This window comes from Hemiscyllium ocellatum, chromosome 1 (genome assembly GCF_020745735.1).
Source record: "Hemiscyllium ocellatum isolate sHemOce1 chromosome 1, sHemOce1.pat.X.cur, whole genome shotgun sequence".
Lineage (NCBI taxonomy): Eukaryota > Metazoa > Chordata > Chondrichthyes > Orectolobiformes > Hemiscylliidae > Hemiscyllium > Hemiscyllium ocellatum.
Window position 1 is genome coordinate 30,224,927 of NC_083401.1, and position 25,326 is coordinate 30,250,252.

Below are 25,326 nucleotides of genomic sequence, written 5' to 3' on the forward strand. Positions count from 1 at the left end.
CGCTATGGATTTGAAGGGTCTGTTTCCACACAGTAGGGAATTCTGTGTTTCTATATGCTTTAAAAGTGCGCCATGGTGGCTCAGTGGTTAGCACTGCTGCTTCACAGTGCCAGGGACCTGGGTTCAATTCCAGCCTCAGGTGACTGTCTGTGTGGAGTTTGCACATTCTCCCCATGTCTGCACGGGTTTCCTCTGGGTGTTCCTGCTTCGTCCCAGAATCCAAAGATGTGCAGGTTTGGTGAATTGGCCAAGTTAAATTGCCCATAATGTTCAGGGATGTGTAGGTTAGGGGTACACATTAGTTAGGGGTAAATGTAGAGTCATAGGGTAGGGAATGGGTCTGGGTGAGTTACTCTTCGGAGGGTCGGTGTGGACTTGTTGGGCTGAAGGGCCGTTTCTGCACTGTAGGGATTCTATGATTAACCTTTCAAATTGTTCTCATTGGAGTTTAGAAGAATGAGTCACCCTTTATTGAACCCTTTTAGATTCGTGGAAGCCTTGACAAGATAGATGCAGAGTGTTTTTCCTTCTGTGGATAATGTAAACCAACTGCATTATCTTCACACAAAACCACAGCAGTGAACTTCCTGATAGCATGGCTGCTACTTTATAAATCGCCACAGTGGCTTATTTTGGTTGATTACTAAAGAGGATTTTTTTTTCTAATTTCATCCACAGGACTATATTTTTGGATTAGACACAATTGCAGAAGCAATACAATTGATACCAATATATTCTTTGCAATTCTGATCTTAAGGGTGGGTTATCCCATTTATTTCAAATGCTAGCATCTCTACCATTTTACAGCAAGGATTGAACTCCACACATAACTTGCTAAAATAACATTTTTCAGCCTTATGCTTTGCTTGATTCTTGATTTCATGTAAAGCAATTAAGTTTTTAAAATACCTTTAAAGTAATTTGTTAGAGATGGAAAACTACTGACCAGGAACTTCCTGACTTTAACTTGACTCCAAAGTCAATCCTCTAAGATTCATAGCTTTCATAACAAGGTGAAAACATTTGGACCAATAATGCTCATTTAAGTCTCTTAACCTACTCTCGTAGGACAGTCTCAGTATTCACAGTGATAGCAAAACAGTACATGAGGGCATAAAACAGGAATACAATAATCTACATAATAAAATTAAAGGATAAAAACAAAGACCTCAAGACCACGGCATAAGGCACGGAGCAGAAGTTGGCCATTCAACCCAGTGAGTCATCTCTACCATTCAATGAGATCATGGCTGATCTAATAATGTCCAAATCCTCTTTCATGCCTTACCTCAAAAGCCCTTCATTCCCTTGATTAAAAATCTATCTCAGCCATGAATAAATTTAATAGCCCGCCTTGACAGCCATCTGCAATATAGAATTTCACAGATTCACTGCCCTCTGAAAGAACAAATTGCTCATCTGCTGTAAATGTGCAACTCCCTTTTATGAGATTATGCCCTCTGCTTCCAGACAGTATCAGAAGGAAAAATACTCACTCTGCATCTATCTTGTCAAGGCTTCTATGAATCTCGTAGGGTTCAATAAAGGGTGCCTCTTGTTTTTCTATGAGAATAAGCCCAACTGTCTCAACATCTCCTCATAAGACACCATCCCTCCATTATCTGGATCAATTTAGTGACTCTTCCCTGGACTGGCTCCAATGCCAGTATCTCTTTCCCTTGGATAAGACAGACCAAAACTCTTCACAATATTCCAGCTGTTGTCTGGTTAGTGAATTATATATTTTTAATGCAACTTCCATATTTTTATACTGAATTTCTTTTGAAATAAACATTCCATTTATGACTTTCATTATTACCTGAAATTGAATGCTAGCTTTTTGTGATTTATGCATGAAAACTTCCAAATCCTTGTGTGCTGTAGCTTTCTGCAATCTTTCTTCATTTAAATAATATTCAGTTCTTCTATTCTTCCTGTCAAAGTGAATAAAATCTATGCTCTCAGTTCCCATTAGTGGAGTCTTGAGAATCTGTTTTTCTCTCCATCATTTGAAGATTTTGAATACCTCTATCAAATCTCCACTCAAGCTTCTCTTCTGCAGGGAAAGCAATTCTAGCTTCTCTAATCTATCCACTGCAACCATTCTTGTGACCCTTCTCTAATGCATTTGCATTCTTCCTTAAGTGAGGATTGGATGAAATATCCTATTAAAGCGGAACCAGAATTTGTACAGGTTTAACTCCTGTGCTCTTGCATTTCATGCTTCTACTTATTAAGCCTAGAATCCCATATATTTTAACCACTCCCACCTGCACTGGAACATTTGGGTTCATATTTTTACAAATCACCAAGTCCTTCTTCTCCTGAACTTTTAAGATTGAACACTTCATTTTATATGACATCCTTTCACATTCTTCCTACCAAATTGAATCTTTTCTCATTCCTCAGCATTAAATTTCAACAGTCACTTGACTGATCATTCCACCAACCTATGTCCATTAGAATTTTGGCACAATCCTCCTCACAGTTCACAATTTTTGAAATTGTCCTCGGTACACTAAACTTTAGGTCATTGTTATATTAACAGAAAGTCACCTAATACCAACACCTAGAAAACACCACTATAAACATTCAGTTTGAAAAATAATCACGTACTACTACTATCTTCAGCTACTCAGCTAATTTTGTATCTATATTGATACTGTCACTTTTACCCCATGAGGTCTAACTTTGCTCACAAGTTTGGCATGTTACCTTTTCCAATTTCTTTTGGCAGTCAAGATTATTCTGAAGGTGGCAAGGGTGCAAAATGTACTCTCGGTGGGGAATTTCAACGGCTGTCACCAGGAATGGCCCAGCAGCAGCACTCCTGATTGAGCTAGTCAGGTCCTAAAGGGCATAGCTGCTAGACTGGGTCTACAGCAGGTGATGAAGAAAACATTCTTGACTGCATCCTTACCAATCCACCAGCTGAAACAGCAACAGCATTAACCTCATCTATCCTCCCTATAGCTCATCAAAAACTCAAACAGATTAGTTGAATGAGATTTGCCATTAAAAAATCATTGATGTTCCTTAATTAACTCACATTTGCCTGAGTTATTTTTAATTTGGTCCCAATCATTCCTAATAGCTTGCCCACCTCAAAGGTTCAAATGATTGACCTGTAGTTTCTGTACTTACCTTCATGACATGTTTGAACAAATGTATAACATTTGCAATTCTCCAATCCTCTGAATTTGCCCTCCCATCTCACTGCTTCGAAGGAGGATTCAAAGAATATGACCAATGACTCATAACTGCATCCTCCGCTTCTTTCTAAAAACCATTTGCTTTTCTTTTTCTGTGTTTTTGATTATGGACTGAAATGTGAAAATTCAGCTGCTGTTGACAGTCCACAGGGCCTCATGGATGCCCAGTCCCGAGTTGCTAGTTCTGTTAAAGTCAGTCCCATTTAGCATGATGATTGTGCCACACAGCATGATAGAAGGTATGCTCACGGTGAAGATAGATCTCTGTCTCCAAGGAATAAGGTAGTCACTCTTACCAATATGGTCACGAACAGATGCATCTGCAGCCTGCAGATTGGTTCGGATGAGGTCAAGAATGTTTTTCTTCGCCACTTGCTGTAGACCCAATCTAGTTATGCCCTTTAGGACCTCACCAGCTCAATCAGTAGTGCTGCTGCTGGGCCACTTGAGTGACAGTCTTTGAAATTCCCCACCAAGTACATTTTGCACCACTGCCACCTTCAGAATACTTGTTGACTGCTCCTGAACTCTTTCTGCTTTAGATACTCCCTGGCAATTAAATATTCTTACCCTAGATTGACCATGCCCCTTTTCACAGCCAGTCCAAACCTATTGTTACAATGATCATTGCCCCTACATGCTTCCCTACTGACAGTTGGTGTACTTTTCCCAACTCATTTCCAAGAACTAGGTTCAGCATTGTCTTCTTGGTGAACAGGGAAGATCAGAATGAACAAATTTCTCTTCTCTCATTAATAATTGTTATCCTCCTTTACCCTTTTATACTGTACTAATATATTATAATCCATCTGACATTTTTTGCAGCTCTGTGTAATTTCCATTCAAAATCTCTTCATCCACATTTTCCCCCCTAGTCAGTGATTTATGGATTGCACAGAGCACTATTGATTTTTGGTCCAAAAAAGAAATTCTGTTATACAGTCATACAGATGTACAGCGTGGAAACAGACCCTTTGATCCAACCCGTCCAGATATCCTAACCTAATCTAGTCCCATTTGCCAGCACTTGGCCCATATCCCTCCAAATTCTTCCTATTAATACACCCATCCTGATGCCTTTTAAATGTTGCAATTGTACCAGCCTTCACCACTTCCTCTGGCAGTTCATTCCAGACATGCACCACCCTCTGCGTGAAAAAGTTGCCCTTTACGTCCCTTTTATATCTTTCCCCTCTCATCCTAAACCTATGCCCTTTAGTTCTGGACACCCCATCCCCAGGGAAAAGATCTTGTCTATTTATCCTATCCATGCCCTTCATGGTTTTATAAACTTCTATAAGGTCACTCCTCAGCCTTCAATGTTTCAGAGAAAACAACCCCAGCCTATTCAACCTCTCCCTATAGCTCAAATCCTCCAATCCTGACAACATCCTTGTAAATCTTTTCTGAACCCTTTCAAGTTTCACAACACTCTTCCAATAGGAAGGAGACCAGAATTGCACGCAATATTCCAAAAGTGCCTAACCGATGTCCTGTACAGCTGCAATATGCCCTCCCAACTCCAATACTCAATGCTCTGACCAACAAAGGAAACCATACCAAATGTCTTCTTCACTATCCTATCTATCTGTGACTCTACTTTCAAGGAGCTATGAACTTGCACTCCAAGGTCTCTTTGTTCAGCAACACTCCTCAGGACCTTCCCATTAAGTGTATAATTTCTGTTCTGATTTGTTCTTCCAAAATGCAGCATCTCGCATTTACTTAAATTAAACTCCATCTGCCACTCCTCAGCCCATTGGCCCATCTGATCAAGATCCCATCGAACTGAGGTAACCTTCTTTGCTGTCCACTACACCTCCAATTTTGGTTTCATCTGCAAACTTACTAACTATACCTCCTATGTTCACATCCCAAACATTTATATAAATGATGAAAAACAGTGGACCCAGCACCAATCCTTGTGGCACACCACTGGTCACAGTCCTCCAATCTGAAAAGCAACCCTTCACCACCACTTTCTACCTTCGAGCCAGTTCTATATCCAAATGGCTAGTATTCCATAAGATCTAATCTTGCTTACCAGTCTCCTGTTCTTGGAGTCATCCTTTACAAGAATGTTGAAAATGTGTTGCTGGTAAAGCGCAGCAGGTCAGGCAGCATCCAAGGAACAGGAGATTCAACATTTTTTTTGGCATAAGCCCTCCTTCAGGAACGAGCCCTTCTGCATCTGCAGACCTCACTTTCTCCTCGAAGATTTTAACCTACTGCGAATCCTCTTGCAAGGATGCCTTCCTTGAAGAAGCTCTCTTCCTCCCATGTGCAGACCTCACTTTCTCCTTTACAAGAATGTTGCCTGGGTTGGAGTCATTGGGGCGGCACGGTGGCAGTGGTTAGCACTGTTGCTTCACAGCGCTAGGAACCGGAGTTCGATTCCTGCCTCAGGCTGTTTATATGGAGTTTGCACATCCTCCCCGTGTTTGCATGGGTTTCCTCCTGGTACTCTGGTTTCCTCCCACAATCCAAAGATGTGCGGGTTAGGTGAATTGGCCATGTTAAAACTGCCCATTGTGTTCCAAGATGCATAGGTTAGGTGCATTAGTCTGGGGTAAAATGTAGAGCAGTAGGGGAATGGGTCTGGCTGGATCAGTGTAGATTTGTTGGGACGAAGGATCTGGTTCCACACAGTAGGGATTCTATATCCTCTCTCCAGCACTGAAGTGGTCTCCTTATTAGAGTAATAGAGCTGTGTAGCATGGAAACAGACCCTTCGGTCCAACTCGTACATGCCGACTAGATATTCCAACCCAGAATTTGGGAGAAGATTTGCACCTCAGGTGCTCGTTGTTGTTGTGGTTCTATTCACCGAGCTGGGAATTTGTGTTGCAGATGTTTCGTCCCCTGTCTAGGTGACATCCTCAGTGCTTGGGAGCCTCCTGTGAAGCGCTTCTGAGATGTTTCCTCCTAGGAAATTCCTAGAGGCATGGCACTCATCCACAGATTCAATCAATAAGCACATTGACCTGGACCCAATATACCAGCCACTGCAGCGGACAGCTGGAACTGACAACCGGAAGAGGCAGATACAAATCACTATAAATGCCGGAGGAAACATCACAGAAATGCTTCACAGGAGGCTCCCAAGCACTGAGGATGTCACCCAGACAGGGGACAAAATGTCTGCAACACAAATTCCCAGCTCGGCGAACAGAACCACAACAACAATCCCAACCCAATCTAATCCCACTTGCCAGTGCCCAGCCCATATCCCTTTGCCACCCCTCCTTTCCTTTCTTCCAAATCTTTCCACATTTTCACACGTAGCACAGCAACTCTTTATTACTTTCCCTCTTCCTGCGCCTTCACCTAATACATTGCTATTTCCTATTCTAGTGCTTTCTACCTCAGCCAATTCTCTGTCCATCTTGATGTTACAGATCATTGTATAACTAACTACTTATCACCATCTTAAAGCAAAGGTAACTCATTATAGAAGTAGACTAAGTCTTAACTCATTACTTATCTACAAAATTGAAGAGGTAAAAACAATGACTGTAGATGCTGGAAACCAGATTCTGGATTAGTGGTGCTGGGAGAGCACAGCAGTTCAGGCAGCATCCAAGCAGCAGCAAAATCGACGTTTCGGGCAAAAGCCCTTCTTCAGGAATAAAGGCTAAGTGTAAACAAATTCTCTGGTTGAAGGTTTGTTTGGCAGAGAATATCTCATTATCTCATGTAATAGCCAAGCTCAACACATTCCCCCTCCGTCCCAGCAAATTAAAAGCTCAAGTAACTAATTCAAGCAAAGAGGTCAGTCATAGAATCAGCAAGGCAATAACTGGAATCAGCAAATGAAATACAGAAGTTGAACAAGCTGACATTATAAGTGCCATCTTTAATAATGGTCTCATTACCCACAGTACAGTACACTGCAAATCCACAGCTGCAAGTGTGAGAATGGGTGGGTTGTGAAATGCAAGCAACTGTTGCAGTACTGACTAAAATAAGTAAATGAAAAATCCTTATACGGTATGACTAAAGGATGGAAGCTGCCTTACTAGCAACACATCCAAAAATAAAATACGGGCACAAAGTTTATGCAAATTCATTTTTGCGAATAATCATTTTTCAATAAACATTTTCCCAGTTAACAGCTGCCCACTGTTGTTTCCAGTTGGTGAGGGAGTTGATTCAGTCAGTCAATCTCCATGACCTTGTTTGCGAACAACAGTCATCAATTACTCAGAAGTACTGCCTATAAACAAGATTATATTCATACAACGAAAATGTATCAGCAGAGATTCTTTGCTCAGCAATTCCACCTGCTCAGCCAGCCTACAGTCTCAACTATTAACAATACTCATCACCTGGAAAATGTGTGTTGAAATTGCTATTAGCTAGCACAGGAGACCCTCTAGAATGCTCAGAATTAAGCTATTATCAAACCAAATAGCAACTCCAGAATCTCTCTTATTCTGTTCCAGTAACTGAAAATCCCACATATCAACAGGAAGTACATTCTCAAAATTTGCATTCTGTACCTACCTTTAAAAGACATATAGCATTGTCAGATGTGCAAGCTTACCTTTCATGGATTAAAATATCAGTGCAGACACGATGGGCCAAAGGGCCTTTCCTGCTCTCTATGAATCTATAAAACATATGTTTGACACCATGTTTTATAGAACAAAGTAAATCACAGAAAGACAGAAAAATCAACTCCTTCCATGTATCTAATTATGACAATCAGGATATATAGAAACTCAGCTCAGTTTGGGCTAGTCTATGATGTTCCCCATCTTTATCAGCTCAGTGACTGCACAATAGCTTTGGACAATATCTCTTACACCCTCAATTTTGCTCAAAAGAATACCAAGTTTCACCATATTATCTGTCCCTGTATAAGATTAAACATGTGTAACAGGTAATGTGTGCACTTTTGTGGTGCAGTGGTAGTGTCCCTAGCTCTGGGCCAGGAAGCCTAAAATTAGGTCCTACTTGTTGCAGTGATGTGTAATGAAATCTCTGACAGGTTGATTAGAAAATATCCGGAGACGAGGTTCTTTTAAACCACTTCGGCAAAGTCAGAAATCATAGAATCCCTTATGGAAGCAAGTCATTCAATCCATTGAATCCACTCTGATCTTCCAAAAAGCATGCCACCCAGACCCACCCGACTTCTCCATCTCCTGATGCTGCCTGGCTCGCTGTGTTCTTCCAGCTTCCTGCTTGCCTACCCTATCTCTGTAACCCTGCATTTCCCACAGAAAATCCACAGAGCTTGCATATCCCTGGACAAGATGGGAAATTTTAGCACAGCTAATCCAACTAACCTGCACATCTTTGGACTGTGGGAGGAAGCCCACGCAGACTTGGGAGAATGTGCAAACTCCGTAGAGACAGTCACCAGTTGGAATCAAACCTGGGCCCTGGTGTTGTGAGGCAGCAGTTCTACCCATTGAGCCACCCCATATTTTATTTTTATTTTAGCACTGAAAAAAAATTGCTCCAAATTGTTGATATCAGTAGCCACATCTTTTACTATCCTGAGAGTGTGAAGAATTATCCACAAAGTGCAGGACTGAAATCATGTGTATAGAGTCACAGAATTTTACAGGACAGAAGGCCATTTGATCCATTGTGTCTGCATCAGCTCCTGAAAGAGCTCTCTACCTAGTCGCATTCTCCAGCTCTATCTCCACAGCCCTTTACATTCATCACTTTCAAATAGAGAAAGAGAGAGAGAGAGCGCTCTATTTTCAATCCTCCTATAGTATCTGGCTCCACCATTCTCCCAGAAAGTGCATTCTAAATCCTAACTTTTCATTCTGATTCAAGAGGTTTCTCCTTATCTTGATCCCTGATCACTGTAATCTAGACTAGGTAGAGGCGGCAAAATCCCTACCCTGTCAAAATTTAGTGAACCAGCCGAACTGTTAAAAACAATCCAGAAACTTTTATTTATTGGTGCTAGCCCAAAATTATCAAATTTATTGCCCCAATAGGATTTGGGATTTTTGGATTATTCATCCATTATCACAACCATTAGACCAACAAATCAGGTCAGGGTTATTTTATGAGGACATTTGTGGAAACTGCACCTGTATTTTTTTTTTAGAGATTAGGCACATGAGGCAATCTCACTGATTAAGAGGCACTGAGATAGGATGAGAAAGTGACATTAACAAGATAATCAGCCACGATATAGAATGCATGATGGGCTTGATGGATTCATAGAATTATAGAATCCCTACAGCATGGAAACAGGCCCTTCGGCCTGACAAGTCCTCACTGACTCTCCAAAGAGTATCCCACCCAAACCCACTCCCCATTACACTACATTTACCCCCAACCTACACATCCTGAACACTATGGGCAATTTAGCATGGCCAATTCACCGAACGTGCACATTTTTGAATTATGGGAGGAAAACGGAGCACCCTGAGGAAACCCCACAGACACAGGGAAAATGTGCAAACTCCACACAGACAGTCGCCCAAGGCTGGAATCGAACCTGTGCCTCTGGTGCTGTGAGGCCGCAGTGCTAACCACTGAGCCACTGAATGGTCTAATCCCGTTCCTAGATTCCAACATATTATTCTATCTTCTCTGTCAACTGCACAGAATGTCATCTCTGCTTCACGTAACAATCACTTGGTTTCACTAAAGCATGCAAAACAAACAGCACTGTAATAGACAGTATTTCGGAGTTATTCAATGTGGTGGCTCCCCTCAGGGTGAAAACACCATGAAGCCCACTGAACCTTCCACAACTCAAGCTGCAATATGAGTGAATGTCATTGAAAATTTTGAACCAAAAAGCATTCCCCAAAGCCTTGCCTTCTTCCTACAATTTACAGTTTTAAATCTCAAATCGCAATCTTACATGTCTTTATGTACATTGCACACAACGGTTAATCTATGAAAACATCTAAGGCCCAATGCAAATATGCAGAAATTTCTTGCTGACATCTGTCAACTTGCAGAACTCAAAGCATGCTCTATTTAAAAAAAACAACAAACTGCGAGAAAATACCACTGTATTCATAACGTTGATAATTACCTTGAGCATCCTGTTCAGCTTCCAGAAGCCTTCGAGCCAAAAGTCTATTCCTGAGATTGCGTCGTACCCTTGGTGCACCTGCTGGACGATCTTCATTAACAGGTCGAGGCCTTCCAGCTGCAGCCACTACATTTCGCTGTTGGTTTTGATCTGCTGAGGTAACAAAGAAACAAACAGAAATCTTTAAAATTTGTTTACCATTTGCATCATACATTCTCAAACTGTACCGGCAAAATAAGAGTGATGAATCATCAGAATCTATTTTGCCAAGAGATCAAAATTCAAAACAAAATCAATAGTTCATGAGTCAAACAATTCTAGACATTGAAAACTGATTTTTGTTGAAGTATATTTACAGGAGACACAAAAGGACTGGTGTTTGACACTACAGGGGCCACTAACACACCAGTAATTTGGATTATCTTGAAACAGTGAAAAGTTAACATGATAGATAATTAAAATACTACATTTTGTGATGGGCATTTTCCAGAGTTATTCTTATGATCAAGACTGGTGGATAACCCAAAATAAACATTGAATTCTGAAGAAAAGTCAAAGGTTTGACGTGTTAACTCTGCTCCTCTATCTACAGATACAGCAGTCAGCTGAGTATTTCCAAATTTTCTTTCAAATAACTAGCATGTTGCACTCATCAGAAACCATCCTAATATTTTTATCTAAATCACGAGTGTCAACTGTTCTCACATTTCTCATAACTGAACATTTCACAATTATTCTAAAAATCACTCAAATGACAGTAAGTCATGAAGGCTTTTCAATTTACATTGCAAACAGGAAAGTGTCCAACAAATACTATTCTCTGGGGTATATGATAAAAAGTGTTGAGAGAAAATCATGCTTTATTCAAAATGAAAGGGTGAAATAAAGAGACAATGCTTGGATCTGTGTACAGTTATGAAAATACTGAAAAGACACCTCAAACAGGGGCTATTTTTCTGACAAAATGGCCATGAACAATGGAAATCCAAAGTAAAGTCCAGTGGCCGGTGAAATGAAAGCTCTGCTTTTCCATTAAAGGAATGTTATAAATGTGAGTTTTCAGTGTCAGAGAATTATGCTTTGGGACTTTGACCCCAAGTTCTCCCTAAAACCAACCCTTTGACCAAGCTTTGCATGCTCCCACGCCACCTCCAGAACCCAACCACTTGGCTTTGTATCAAATTCTAACGTCACTCTGCAATGCCTTGGGATAGCTTTCTATAAAAGTGTTTGGTAATGACAACATGCAAATATTCACTCAAAGTACAAACTTTTGTATATAAAATGAACTGTGCTTCACAATTTGGAGATGCCAGTGTTGGACTGTGGTGTAGTGCCTGATGAAGGAGCGTCGCTCCAAAAGCTAGTGCTTCCAACTAAACCTGTTGGACTATAACCTGGTGTTGTGTGATTTTTAACTTTATACTTCACAATGCAATTGAAATGTTTGATACAAAGGCATTTTTTTTATGATAACACAAGATATCAATGCATATTCCCATTCAATACATGAGAAATAAGATAGTTAAACTGACAGCACAAAGTTACAGTATTGCACACCTTTGTGGCTATGACTGAGACTTGGCTGAAGGATGGATGGTTCATCAACTTCACCAACATATAAATCGCATCATCCTCCGCTTTTTCTGCCACCTATAAACAGACCCCATCATTAGAGATATATTCCCCACCCCATCCTTATCCACTTTCTGTAAAGACCGTTCCTGCCGTAACTACCTGGTCAGGTCCACACCCCACCCCTCCCCAACAGCCCACCCTCCCCTCCTGGCACCTTCCCCTGCCACCGCCGGAATTGCAAAACCTGCGCCCACACCTCCCCCCTCACCTCCTTCCAAAGCCCCAAAGGAGCCTTCCACATCCATCAAAGTTTCACCTGCACTTCCAAACGTCATTTACTGCACCCGTTGATCCTGATGCAGTCTCCTCTACACTGGGGAGACAGGACACCAACTCGCATAGCGTTTCAGAGAACATCTCCGGGACACCCGTACCAACCAACCCTACCGCCCCATGGCCGAACACTTCAACTCCATCCCACTCCGCTAAGGACATGCAGGCCCTGGGCCTCCTTCATCACCACTCCCTTACCATCTGATGCCTAGAGGAAGAACACCTCATCTTCTGCCTTGGGACCCTCCAACTCCAGGACATCAATGGGAATTGCACCAGTTTCCTCATTTCCCTCCCAACTTACCCCAGTTCCAACCTTCTAGTTCATCATCCTCATGACTGTCCTATCTGTCCATCTTCCTTCCCACCCATCCGCTCCACCCCCACCTCCATCTACAATGCACTCTCAACTACCTTCTCCCCAGTCCCACCCTCCTTCCATTTACCTGTCCACCCCTGAGGCTCCCACCCTCATTCCTGATGAAGGGCTTTTACCCGAAAAACTGATTTTCCTGCTTCTCTGATGCTGCCTGACCTGCTGTGCTTTTCCAGCACCACACTCTTGATTCTGTGATCTCCAGCATCTGCAGTACTCACTTTTGCCTGAGGGATGGATAGGACTGGCAGGTCAACATCCATGGTTACACAGTAAAGAAAGTGGGTGATAACAGGAGGTTGTGGGGTTGTAACACTGAGGGAGGCAAGGATAAACTAGAAAATTACAGGCCAGTCAGCAAACATAAGTGGTGAGAAAAGTTATTGGAAATAATTCTAACTGGCAGAAGTATCTGCACTTGGAGAGATACGGATTAATCAGGAATAATCAGCATGGATTTTTTACAGAACAGTTTTGAGAAAGTAATCTGGGGAATATTGATGAGGATAATACATTTGGTGTGGTCTACAAAGACTTTAGCAAGACTGCAGTTTAAAAGAGAGAAGGCAAAATCAGATGTAATGGTTTTACAGTTAAATAAAGGTATGAGAGAGGAACTGACGAAAATTAACTGAAGCAGAGCCTAGTGGGCCAGACAGTAGAACAATGGCAGGAGTTTCTGGGTATAATGGAGCACACAGCACAGAGGTTCATCCCAAAGAAAGGAAAGATTATCTAGGGTGGAATTAGACAGCCATGGCTGACAAAGGAAATCTGGAAATGTATCACAGAAAAAGAGAGAGCCTATAAAGTGGCCAAGAGCACTGGGAAATCAGAAAATTGGGAAGACTACAAAAACAAACAGGGGATAACAAAGAAAGAAATAAGGAAGGAGAGGGTCAAATATGAAGGTAAGCTACCCAGTAGTATCAGAAATGATAGTAAAAGTTTCTTTTAATTCCTAAGAAACAAACGAGAGCCAAAATTAGAAATTGGGCCACTCCAAATTGATGCAGGAAGACTGGTGATGGGAGATATGGAAATAGCTGAGAAACTTAATAAATACTGTGTCAGTCTTCACTGTGGAAGACATGAGTAATATCCCAACAATTAAGGAGAGTCAAGGAGCAGAGTTGAATATGGTACTCATTACAAAAGGAAAAAGTACTTGAAAAGCTAAAAGGTTTAAAAATTGGTAAGGATGAAACACATCCTAGAGTTCTGAGAGATGTGGCTGAAAAAATAGCGGAGTCGTTGGTTGTAATCTTTCAAAACTTTCTAGGGTCAGGAAAAGTCCCAGACGATTGGAAAATCACTGTTGTAATCCCCTTGTTCAAGGAAGGATCAAGACAAAAGATGTAAAATTATAGGCTGATTAGCCTAACCTCGGTTGAAGGTAAAATTCTAGAATCCATCATTAAGGTTGAGATTTCTAAATTCTTGGAGATGCAGGGTTGGATTAGAACAAGTCAGCATGGATTTAGTAAGGAGAGGTCGTGCCTGACAAATCTGTTAGAATTCTTTGAAGAGGTAACAAGCAGGTTAGAGCAGGGAAACCTAGTGACTGTTATCTACCTAGACTTCCAAAAGGCCTTTGATAAGGTGCTTCATGGGAGGCTGCTGAGTAAGGTGAGGAGTGGGGTGTTCGAGGTGAGCTACTGGCATGGATTGAGGATTGGCTGTCTGACAGAAGGTAGAGAGTTGGGATAAAAGATTTTTTTTTGGAATGGCAGCTAGTGATAAGTGTTGTCCCGCAGGGTTCAGTGTTGGGGCCGCAGCTGTTCACTTTAATATATTAATAATCTGGATGAAGGGACTGGGAGCATTCTGGCGAAGTTTGCTGGTGATACAAAATTAGGTAGACAGGCAGGTAGTTCTGAGGAGGTGGGGAGGCTGCAGAAAGATTTAGAAAGTTTAGGGAGAGTGGTCCAAGAAATGGCTGATGAAATTCAATGTGAGCAAATGCAAGAAAAAAAAGAACACAGGCATGGTCTATTTTCTAAATGGTGAGAAAATTCATAAAGCAAATGTACAAAGGGATCTGAGAGTGCTTGTCCATGATTCTCTAAAAGGTTAACTTGCAGGTTGAGTCCGTGATTAAGAAAGCAAATGTAATGTTGTCATTTATCTCAAGAGGGTTGGAATGTAAAAGCAGGAATGTGCTGAGACTTTATAAAGCTCTAGTTAGGCCCCATTTAGAATACTGTGTCCAATTTTGGGCCCCACACCTCAGGAAGGACATACTGGTACTGGAGTGTGTCCAGCTCAGATTCACATGGATGATCCCTGGAATGGTAGGCCTAACATATGACGAACGGCTGAGGATCCTGGGTTTGTATTCGTTACAGTTTACAAGGTTATGGGGAGATCTAATAGAAACTTACAAGACAATGCGTGGTTTAGAAATGATGATCACTGGGAATTTGTTTCTGGGGATACTAGGACCCGTGGGCATAGCCTTAGAATTAGAGGGGGTCAATTTTAGAAAGGAAATGAGGAGATTTCAGTGCCACAGAGTGCAGTGGAGGCCAGGACATTAAATGTCTTTAAGGCAGAGGTTGATAAATTCTTGATCTCACAAGGAATTAAGGGCTACGGGGAGAGCTCAGGTAAGTGGAGTTGAAATGCCTGTCAGCCATGATTGAATGGCGGAGTGGACTTAATGGGCCAAATGGTCTTACTTCCACTCCTATGTCTTAAAGTCTTATGGTCTAAAGCTTTGATGAAGCTCGTCATAGCATATTGGTCAAGAAATTAAAAGCCCACCAGATCCAAGACTGGCTGAGAGACAGCAAACAGAGAATGATGGGAGAAGGATATTTCGTGTGACTTGAAGTCTGCTTTCAGAAGCGTTCCACAGGACTCAGGGCTGGGGCCCTTGCTGTCTGTAGTATACATTAAAGAGTTGGACTTAAAATGTAGGGGATATAATCAAGAAGTTTGCACATGACATGAAAATTAGTTAGGGGGAATATCCACAAGTTAGAGGAGGCACATCGCGCTATTGCAAAGGATGCAAGACTATGTTCAGTGTCTAGAGAGTATAGCAAGGCTGGATAGTCTTTACTTTAATGCTATGAGTATAATATGCAAGACTAATGAGTTAATGGTGTGGTTTGACATATGTAAGTATGATATTGTTGCCATCACAGAAACATGATTGAGGGGAGGGCTGCACTGGCAACTCAACTTTCCAGGGTATACGGTCTTCTGGCGAGATAGAGGAGGGTGTAAAAAGGGTGGTGGTGTAGCACCATTAATTAAGGAGTCAATTAATGCAATAAGGAGAGATGACATCTTGGAAGGGTCCTTCAATGAGGCTTTGTGAGTAAAATACCAAGGGAGCAGCTACTTTACTGGGACTGTATTATAGGATCCCAAGTATTCAGCAAGGAAAAAAAGGAGCAAATATATCAACAGTTAACAGGGGTGTTCAAGAGTAACAATCAGGAATTATACTGGGGGATTTCAACTTTCCCAAGATAAATTGGGGTCGTCATCTCGTTAGGTATTTAGAGGGAGCAAATTTCTATAAGTTTGGAGAAGATTTGCAGCTCAGGTTGAGGTTATGGATGTAAGTTTGCTCGCTGAGCTGGAAGATTCATTTTCAGACGCTTTGTCACCATACTAGGTATCATCAGTGAGCTTCCATTCAAGGACTGGTATTATGGCCCACTTTCTATTTGTGTTTAGGTTTCCTCGGGTTGGTTGTGCAATTTCCTGCAATGTCATTTCTTGTGGTGGTGATGCCATTTCCTGTTCTTTTTCTCAGAGGATGATAGATGGGATCTAAATCAATGTGTTTATTTTTAGAGTTCTAGTTTGAATGCCATGCTTCTAGGAATTCTGGTGTCTTTCTCTGTTTGGCTTGTCCTAAGATGGATGTGTTGTCCTTCCTCATCTGTATGTAAGGATACCAGTGATAGTGGGTCATGTCTTTTTGTGGCTAGGTGACGTTCATGTATCCTGGTGGTTAGTTTCCTGCCTGCTTGTCCACTGTAGTGTTTATTGTTCTTGTAAGGCATTTTGTAAATGACATCCGTTTTGCTGACCATCAGACAAACAGTTGCATCAACATTAAGCAGGAGAAAGGAAGGAAACAGTCAATACACAAGAAGGGAAAACACAAAAATGACTCAAAAAAGATAAAAACATGGTATTCCTACCTACAGACAAAGGATGCTTGACAGTCATTTTAAATCAGACTACAATGAGAAAGTGACAGTACTGCTTGCAGATACCACCACTTACCAACCAGTAGCAATAGACCCGACCCCATGACGAGAGAACGGAATCAGAGTCTTACTCAAAAAAATCAGAAATCTGGAGAATTAAACAAGACAGACTTCCAAAAAATGAAACCAGACGGATCCAACACACCACACTTTCATGGATTACCCAAGATTCACAAACTAGGAGCTCTCCCCCCCTCCCCCCCCACCTCCCCCAGACCCATAGTCTCTCTACCTGGAACACCAACGTACAGGTTAACCAAGAAACTACACCAAAGACTAAAACACTTAGTAGAAGATTCTCACCATTCCATTCATTCCACCCAAGAATTCCTGAAGACCAAAGACACCAAGATAGAAGAGGATGAAATAATGATCTCCTTTGATGTTTCAGCAGTGTTGACATCCATCAACATCAACCTGGCCAAGGAAACACTGACTACACTATTAGAAGACCCAAAGACACATACACCAGACACCACCAACTTTCTCAGCAAAGACAACATCAAGCTAATGGACCTATGTCTTACCACACTTCACTTTCAATAACAAAACCTACAGACAAACCAATGGAACATCCATGGGATCACCGATATCAGGATTCATGGCAGAGGCAGTAATGCAGAGACTCAAACAAACAGCGCTGCCAACCATCCAACCCAAACTTTGGGTCCATAACATGGATGACACGTTTGTCATCACTAAACAAAACAAATTAGAGGAAACCTTCAACACCATTAATAATATCCTTACTGGCATAAAATTCACTAAAAGAGGAGGAAAACAACTACAAACTGCCATTCCTAGATGTCACAGTAGAGTGAACAGCCAAGGGGGAACTTCAAACCTGCATCTACAGGAAAACAACACATATGGACCAAATACTGAACTGCAGAAACAATCATCCCAACACCCACAAATGAAGCTGCATTACAGCATTATTTCAATGAGCCACCACACACTGCAGCACCAAGGAACCACGCAGAGCAGAAAAAAACCACCTATACAGCATATTCAAAAGGAACGGGTACCTAATGAACACACTCAATTTCTCAGCAACAAGCAGACAAAACGTGTCCAGAAACCCTAGCCACTCTCCCTTACATCAAAGACATGTCAGAAATCACTGCCAGACTACTCAGACCTCTTGGCATCATGGTATCCCACAAACCCACCAACACACTAAAACAGCAGCTGACGAACTTGAAAGACCCTATACAAACAACAAGTAAAGCTAATGTCATTTACAAAATACTGTGCAAGAACTATAATAAACACTATATTGGACAAACAGGCAGAAAACTAGCCACCAGGATACATGAACATCAACTATCCACAAACAGACATGACCCACTATCACCAGTATCCTTACAAACAGATAAGGAAGAACACCACTTTGACTGGGATAACACATTAATCCTCTGACAAGCCAAACAGAGACAGGCACAAGAATTCCTAGAAGTATGGCATTCCAACCGGGACTCTATAAACAAACATGTATTTGGACCCCATCTATCACCCTCTGAGCTGGGAATAATATCACCGCAGGAAATTACATCACCAACCCAAGGAAACCTAAACACATAAATAGAAAGTGAGCCATAACATCAGTGCTTCACCAGAGGCTCACTGATGGTGTCACCTAGTATGGCGACAAATTGTCTGAAAACGAACTTTCCAGATCAGCGAGCAACTTACATCCAGATTTCTTTAAATGTATCCCGGGGTGGGTTTTTTTTTAAATCAATACGTAGAAGGCCCAACAAGGGACTCTGCAGTTGCTGCATATAGTTCTAGGGAAAGTAGCCAGACGTGTTCAATAGGGTGGTGGGAGAACATTTTAGTGATACTGACAACACGATAAAGTTCAAATTTGTTCTAGAAAAGGAAAAAGATGGCCTACAAAAGATGGAGTAGACTGGGAACAGCTCCTTGCAGTAAAGTCTACAGTGGAACAATGGAGGGTATTCAAAATGGAGCTGGGAAGAGTGCAGATCCAACTTGCGCCCTTTAGAGGGAAATGCAGCAATAAATTCAGAAAATTCTAAATGTCTAGGACAATTCAGTGCTGGATAAGGAAGAGGAGTAGGGATTTTAACAAATCCAAAAGGGGAAAATTCAGCTGCAGCCCGAGAAGAATACAGGAAGTGCAGGAGGGAACTTAAAGCAATGAGCAGAGCGAGAAGGAGGCATGACAAAGGTCTTACAAACAAGGTAGGGGGAGAATCCTAAATGTATTTTATGAATACATTAAAGGAAAAGGGGTTAGCCAGGGAAAGAGTAGGGCCCATTCAGGACTAAGGGGACAATCTTTGTGCAAAGCCGCTGGATATTGGAAAGGTGTTGAATGAATACTTCTCTCCAGTCTTCACTCTGGAAAAGAATATAAGTGTGGAATTCAGCAAAAGGTACTGTGAGGAACTTGGAGAGTTTGACATAGGAAATGAAGAGGTATTGGGAGATTCTGTCGGGCTTAAAAACAGACAAACCCTAGGCTGCTGTGGGAGGCGAGGCAGGAAATTGCAAGGGCTTTGACAGAAATTTTTAATTCTCTCTGGCCACGGCGGAAGTGCCAGAGGATTGGAGGACTGCAAACATGGCCCCACTTTTTATAGAAAGGTGGTGGGAATGAACCCAGAAATTACAGAGCAGTTAGTCTCGCATCAGTGGTTGGGAAATTATTGGAATAAATTCTGAAGAAGTGAATTAATCCTCACTTGAAAACATGTGGGTTAGTTAAGGGTTGTAAGCATGGCTTTATCAGAGAGAGGTCATGCCTAACAAATTTGTTAGAATATTTTGAAAATATGATCAATTGTATGAATGAGGGACGTTTAGTTGATGTAGTATATATGGATTTTAGCAAAGCTTTTGACAAAGTTCCACATGAAAAACTGATTGAGAAGGTTAAATGGCAGTAGATGTCATCTACATGGACTTTAGTAAAGCTTTTGACAAGGTCCCACACAGCGGACTAGTCATGAAGGTTAGGTCACATGGGATCCAGGGAGAGCAAGCCAATTGGATTCAAAACTGGCTCAATGGTAGGAAGCAGAGGGTGATGGTTGAAGATTGTTTCTCAAACTGGAGCTTCTTATGACTAGTGGTGTGCCACAGGGGTCAGTGCTGGGATCTCGGTTACTTGTTATTTACATGAACAATCTGGATGTGAATGTACAAGGCATAATTAGTAAATTTGCAGATTATGCAAAATTAGGAGGTATCGTTGATAGCAAGGAAAGTAATCAAAAATTACACAGGGATCTTGATCAGATGGGGGAAGTGAGCTAAGGATTGACAAATGCAATTCAAAACAGCTAAATGTGAGGTGTTGCACTTTGGAAAGTCAAACCAAGGTAAGACTTGTACAGTAAATGATTAGGATGAAGAGTGTTGTGGAACAGAGGGACCTTGGAGTACAAGTACATGTTGAAAGTGGCATCACAGGGAGACAGGGTGAAGAAGGTATTTAGCAAACTGGCCTTTAACAGTCAAGATATTGAATATAGGAGTTGGGGTGTTATGTTACAGTTGTATAAGTCATTCATGAGGCCACAAGAAGTATAGTGTACAGTTTTGGTCACCCTATTATTGGAAAAACATAGTTAAACTGGAAAGAGTGCAAAGATGATTTACAAAGATGCTGCCAGGACTAGTAGGCCCAAGTTTTAGGGAAAGGATAGGAACTTAGGAGAATGAAGGGTGATCTTAATGGAGATGTATAAAATCATGAGGGGCATAGACAGGATGAATGCATATCATCTTTTTCCCAGGGATGGGGAATTGAAAACTGGAGGGCATAAGAATACAGGGAGTGGAAAAAGATTTAAGGACTTGAGGGGCAACTTCTTCATGCAGAGAGTGGTGCATATATGGAATGGGCTGCCAGCAAAAGCGGTTAGGCAGGTACAATAACAACATTTAAAACATTTGGATTGGTACATGGGTGGAAAGTGTTTAGAGGGTTATGGGCCTAATGCAGGTATTTTGGAACTAGCTGAGTGGGCATCATGGGCTGAAGGGCCCGTCTCCATGCTGTCTTACTCTATGATATGGAATTCAGGGAAACATGGTGAGATGTTTCAGAGACTGGCTTAGTAATAGGACACAAAGGGACATGGTAGGTAGCTGTTTGAGTGACTGGAGGCCAGTGCCCAGTAGTGTACCACAAGAATCAGTACTGGAACTTATCACTTGTTATAAATGGGATCGATGAAAATGTGGAGGAAATGTTAAATTTGCAGACAACACTAGGATTGGTACAGTGGTTAATAGCTAAGAAGATGGCTGTAGGTTAAAGGAAGATATAGATGGGTTCGTCAGACTGGCAGACCAGTGCCAGATGGTATTTAACCCTGATAAATGCAAGATGGTGCACTTTTGAAGAAGAAATAAGATGAGGGAGTATTTAATGAATGGCAGAACATGGGATAGCTTAGAGGAACAGAGGGATTTTGGGGCAAATATACACAGATCCTTCAAGTCAGCTGAGCGTATGGAACATTTACTTTCATCAGTTGTAGCACAGAGTAGAAAAACAAGGAGGTAATGTTGCAGTTGTACAGTATATTGGTCAGGCCACAGCCAGAGTACTTTGTGCAGTTCTGGTCACCTCACTACAGAAGGATGCGATTGCACTAGAGGAAGCGTAGACGAGATTCACCAGGATGTTTCCCGGGATAATGAAACGGACCTATAACGGAGAGCCAAGGAGTTGAACACGTGGCTACAGGGATGGTGCAGGAGGGAGGGTTTCAGGTTTTTGGATAATTGGAGCTCTTTCTGGGGTAGGTGGGACCTCTACAAGCAGGAGGATCTTCATCTAAACCAGAGGGATACCAATATCTTGGTGGGGGGGGGGGGGGGGGGAATTCGTTAAAGCTATTAAGGTGGATTTAAACTAATACAGCAGGGGGATGGGAACCAAAATTGTAGGACAGGTACAGAAGGGGATGAGAGTAGAGAGTTCCAAAATCAAGTATCTGACACTGGTAAGCAAGAACCTGGTTTGAAGTGTATGTACTTCAACGTGAGGAGCAACCAAAATAAAGTGGGTGAACTGGCAGCGTGGGCTGGTACCTCAATGTTGTGGCCATTACGGAGACATGGATAGAGCAGGGACAGAAATGGCTGTTGCAGGTTCCGGGATTCAGATGTTTCAGTAAAGAGGGGGAGGTGTGGCATTGTTGATCCGGGACAATATTACAGTTGTAGAAAGGATGTTTGGGACTCATTAACTGAGGTACTGAGGTTAGAAACAGGAAAGGAGAAGTCACCATGCTGGGAGTTTTCTATAAGCCTCCGAATAGTCCCAGAGATGTTGAGGAAAGGATAGCAAAGATGATTCTCGATAGGAGTGAGAGAGACAGGGTAGTTGCCATGGGGGACTTCAACTATCCAAATATTGACTGGGAACACTATAGTACGAATACTATAGATGGGTCAGTTTTCGTCCAGTGTGTGCAGGAGGGCTTTCTGACACAGTATGTAGACAGGCCTACAAGGGGCAAAGCCACTTTAGATTTAGTACTGTGTAACAAGCCTGGCCATATGTTAGATTTGGAAGTAGATGAGCACTTTGGAGACAGCAATCACAATTCTGTCAGGTTTACTTTAGTGATGGAAAGGGATAGGTGTACTTCACCGAGCAAGGGTTACAGCTGGGGAAGGGAAATTACGATGCAATTAGGAAAAATTTAGCAAGAGTAGAATGGGGAAGGAAACTGCAGGGGATGAGCACATTAAAAATGTGGAGCTTAGTCAAGGAAAAGCTCCTGCGTGTCCTAGAGAAGTATGTATCTGTCAGGCAGGGAGGAAGATATAGAACGTGTGAGCTGTGGTTTACTAAGGAAGTGGAATCCTTGGTCAAGAAGAAGAAGAAGGAGGCTTATGTTAGGACAAAATATGAAAACTCAGATAGGGCACTTGAGAGTTACAAGGAAGTAAGAAAAGACCTAAAAAGAGAGCTCAGAAGAGTCAGGAGGAGACATGGGAAGTTGCTGGTGGATAGGATCAGGGTTAACCCTAAGGCTTTTCATAGGTATGTCAGGAATAAAAGAATGATGAGAGTGTTAAATTAGGGCCAATCAAGGATAATAGTGGGAAGTTGTGTGTGGAGTCAGAGGATATAGGGGGAGCACTAAATAAATATTTTTCGACAGTGTTCACTGTCGAAAATGAAAATGTTGGTGAGGAAGATACAGAGATACTTACATCTAGACAAGAAGAGATTGAGGTTCACAAGAAAGAGGTATTAGAAATACTGCAGAATGTGAAAATAGACAAGTCCCCGGGGCCAGATGGGATCTATCCTAGGATCCTATGGGAAGCAAGGGAAGAGATTGCCGAGCCTTTGGCTTTGATATTCAAATCATCATTGTCTACAGGAATAGTGCCTGAGGACTGGAGGATAGCAAATGTGGTTCCCTTGTTCAAAAAGGGTAGTAGAGACAACCCTGGTAATTACAGACCAGTGAGTCTCACTTCAGTTGGTGGTAAAGTATTGGAAAAGGTTATAAGAGATAGGATTTATAACCATCTAGAAAAGAATAATCTGATCAGGGACAGTCAGCACTGTTTTGGGAAGGGTAGGTCGTGCCTAACGAATCTTATTAAGTTTCTTGACAAAGTGACCAAACAGGTAAATGAGAGTAAACCGGTTGATGTGGTGTATATGGATTTCAGTAAGGCGTACGATAAGGCTCCCCACAGCAGGCTATTATACAAAATGCAGAGGAATGGGATTGTGGGAGACATAGCAGTTTAGATCAGTAATTGGCTTGCTGAAAGAAAACAGAGGGTTGTAGTTGATGGAACATGTTCATCTTGGTGTCCAGTTACTAGAAGCATATCACAAGGGTTGGTGTTGGGTCCACTGCTGTTCGTCATTTTTATAATTGACCTGGATGAGGGCTTAGAAGGGTGGGTTAGTAAATTTGCGGATGACATTAAGGTCGGTGGAGTTGTGGAGAGTGATGAAGTATGTAATAGGTTGCAGAGAGACAGATAGGATGCAGAGCTGGGCTGAGAGGTGGCAAATGGAGTTTAATGTGGATAAATGTGAGGTGATGCACTTTGGACCGAGTAATCGGAATGCAAAGTACTGGGCTAATGGTAAGATTCTTGGGAGTGCAGATGAGCAGAGAGATCTCGGAGTCCATGTGCACAGATCCTTGAAAGTTACCACCCAGATTCACAGGGTTATTAAGAAGGCATACAGTGTTTTACTGGCTGCCATAGTACACAGGACAAGCTCAAAAGCTCAACAAAATGCACCAACTGCTCTTTTCCTGACCATCAATTTCATATTTGGACCGTTAAATAGTGTTTAAAATTTATGCATTCAAAGATAAGATTTTTCTGGAAAAATCTAAAGGCAGCCTTAAAAGTCATGCTTATGCATATTTATATTTTGTGGCTTTTTTTTAAAATAACAACACTAACTGCCCTGCTTCCTAGTTGTCTAGGCCTAACATACAATGAATGGCTGAGGATCCTGGGATTGTATTCATTAGAATTTAGAAAGTTAAGGGGAGATCTAATAGAAACTTACAAGATAATGTATGGCTTTGAAAGGGTGGACGCTGGGAATTTGTTTCCATCAGGCGGGGATACCAGAACCCATGGGCACAGCCTTAGAATTAGAGGGGGTCAATTTAGAACAGACATGAGGAGACAGTTCTTCAGCCAGAGAGTGGTGGGCCTGTGGAATTCACTGCCTCGGAGCGCAGTGGAGGCTGGGACGTTAAATGCCTTCAAGGCAGAGATTGGTAAATTCTTAATCTTGCAAGGAATTAAGAGCTACAGGGAGAGTGTGGATAAGTGGTGCTGAAATGCCCATCAGCCAAGATTGAATGGTGGAGTGGACTTGATGGGCCGAATGGCCTTACTTCCACTCCTATTTCTCATGGTCTTGATAACATTTACTGGATAGGAATAGCACAAGGAGCTAGAATTTGTTTCCTCTTGCCATTTAAAACAATTTGCAGAAGTTCAATTTTAGGAAATACCACTAAGCATACAAACTGAATAAAATGAAGTAGGAAAGCAGGATGCTGGAAGAACACATCAAGCCAGGCTTGGAGAATAAAACAACTCCAGCCTATCAAGTCTCTCCTCTGGCTGAATTGCTCCAGCCCAAGCAACATCCCGGTGGATCCTCTCACACCATCTCCAGTGCAATCACATCCATTGTATAGAAGATTGTTACACCCATTCAGCAGAAAGTTTGCATTATCCAAACAACATCCGCAATTCGTCAAGCACGTTACAGACGATTCGTGTTAACGGAATGTGTATTATATTAGAACGAATGACCTGTAGCTGTAATATTAAGAGGGACATTGGTCTATCTGTCATTAAATTCTTGAAAGGCAGCAGGTTAGTAGATAAAAGGTGGCTACTCCATCCAAATTGCCTTTGTCAATCAAGGCATTGAATAGATGATAAAAGTTAATTACTGCAGATGCTGGAATCTGAAACCAAAAAAGAGAAAATGCTGGAAAATCTCAGCAAGTCTGGCAGCATCTGTGAGGAGAGAAATGAGCTGACGTTCGAGTCTAACTGACCCTT

At 41.8% G+C, this 25,326-nt stretch overlaps 1 protein-coding gene across 2 annotated transcripts in view; it reads right to left on the bottom strand.

Moving 5' to 3' along the window:
- Window positions 1-25,326, bottom strand: part of LOC132817934 (DDRGK domain-containing protein 1) — a 113,911-nt gene that overhangs the window by 34,346 nt on the left and 54,239 nt on the right. The window contains exon 2 of one of the 2 annotated variants that reach the window (XM_060828490.1): window positions 10,237-10,386. In XM_060828490.1, the coding sequence (XP_060684473.1) occupies window positions 10,237-10,386 (150 nt within the window). Of the gene's footprint in view, window positions 1-10,236; window positions 10,390-25,326 lie in introns of both variants that reach the window. The other variant, XM_060828481.1, reaches the window with a different exon arrangement.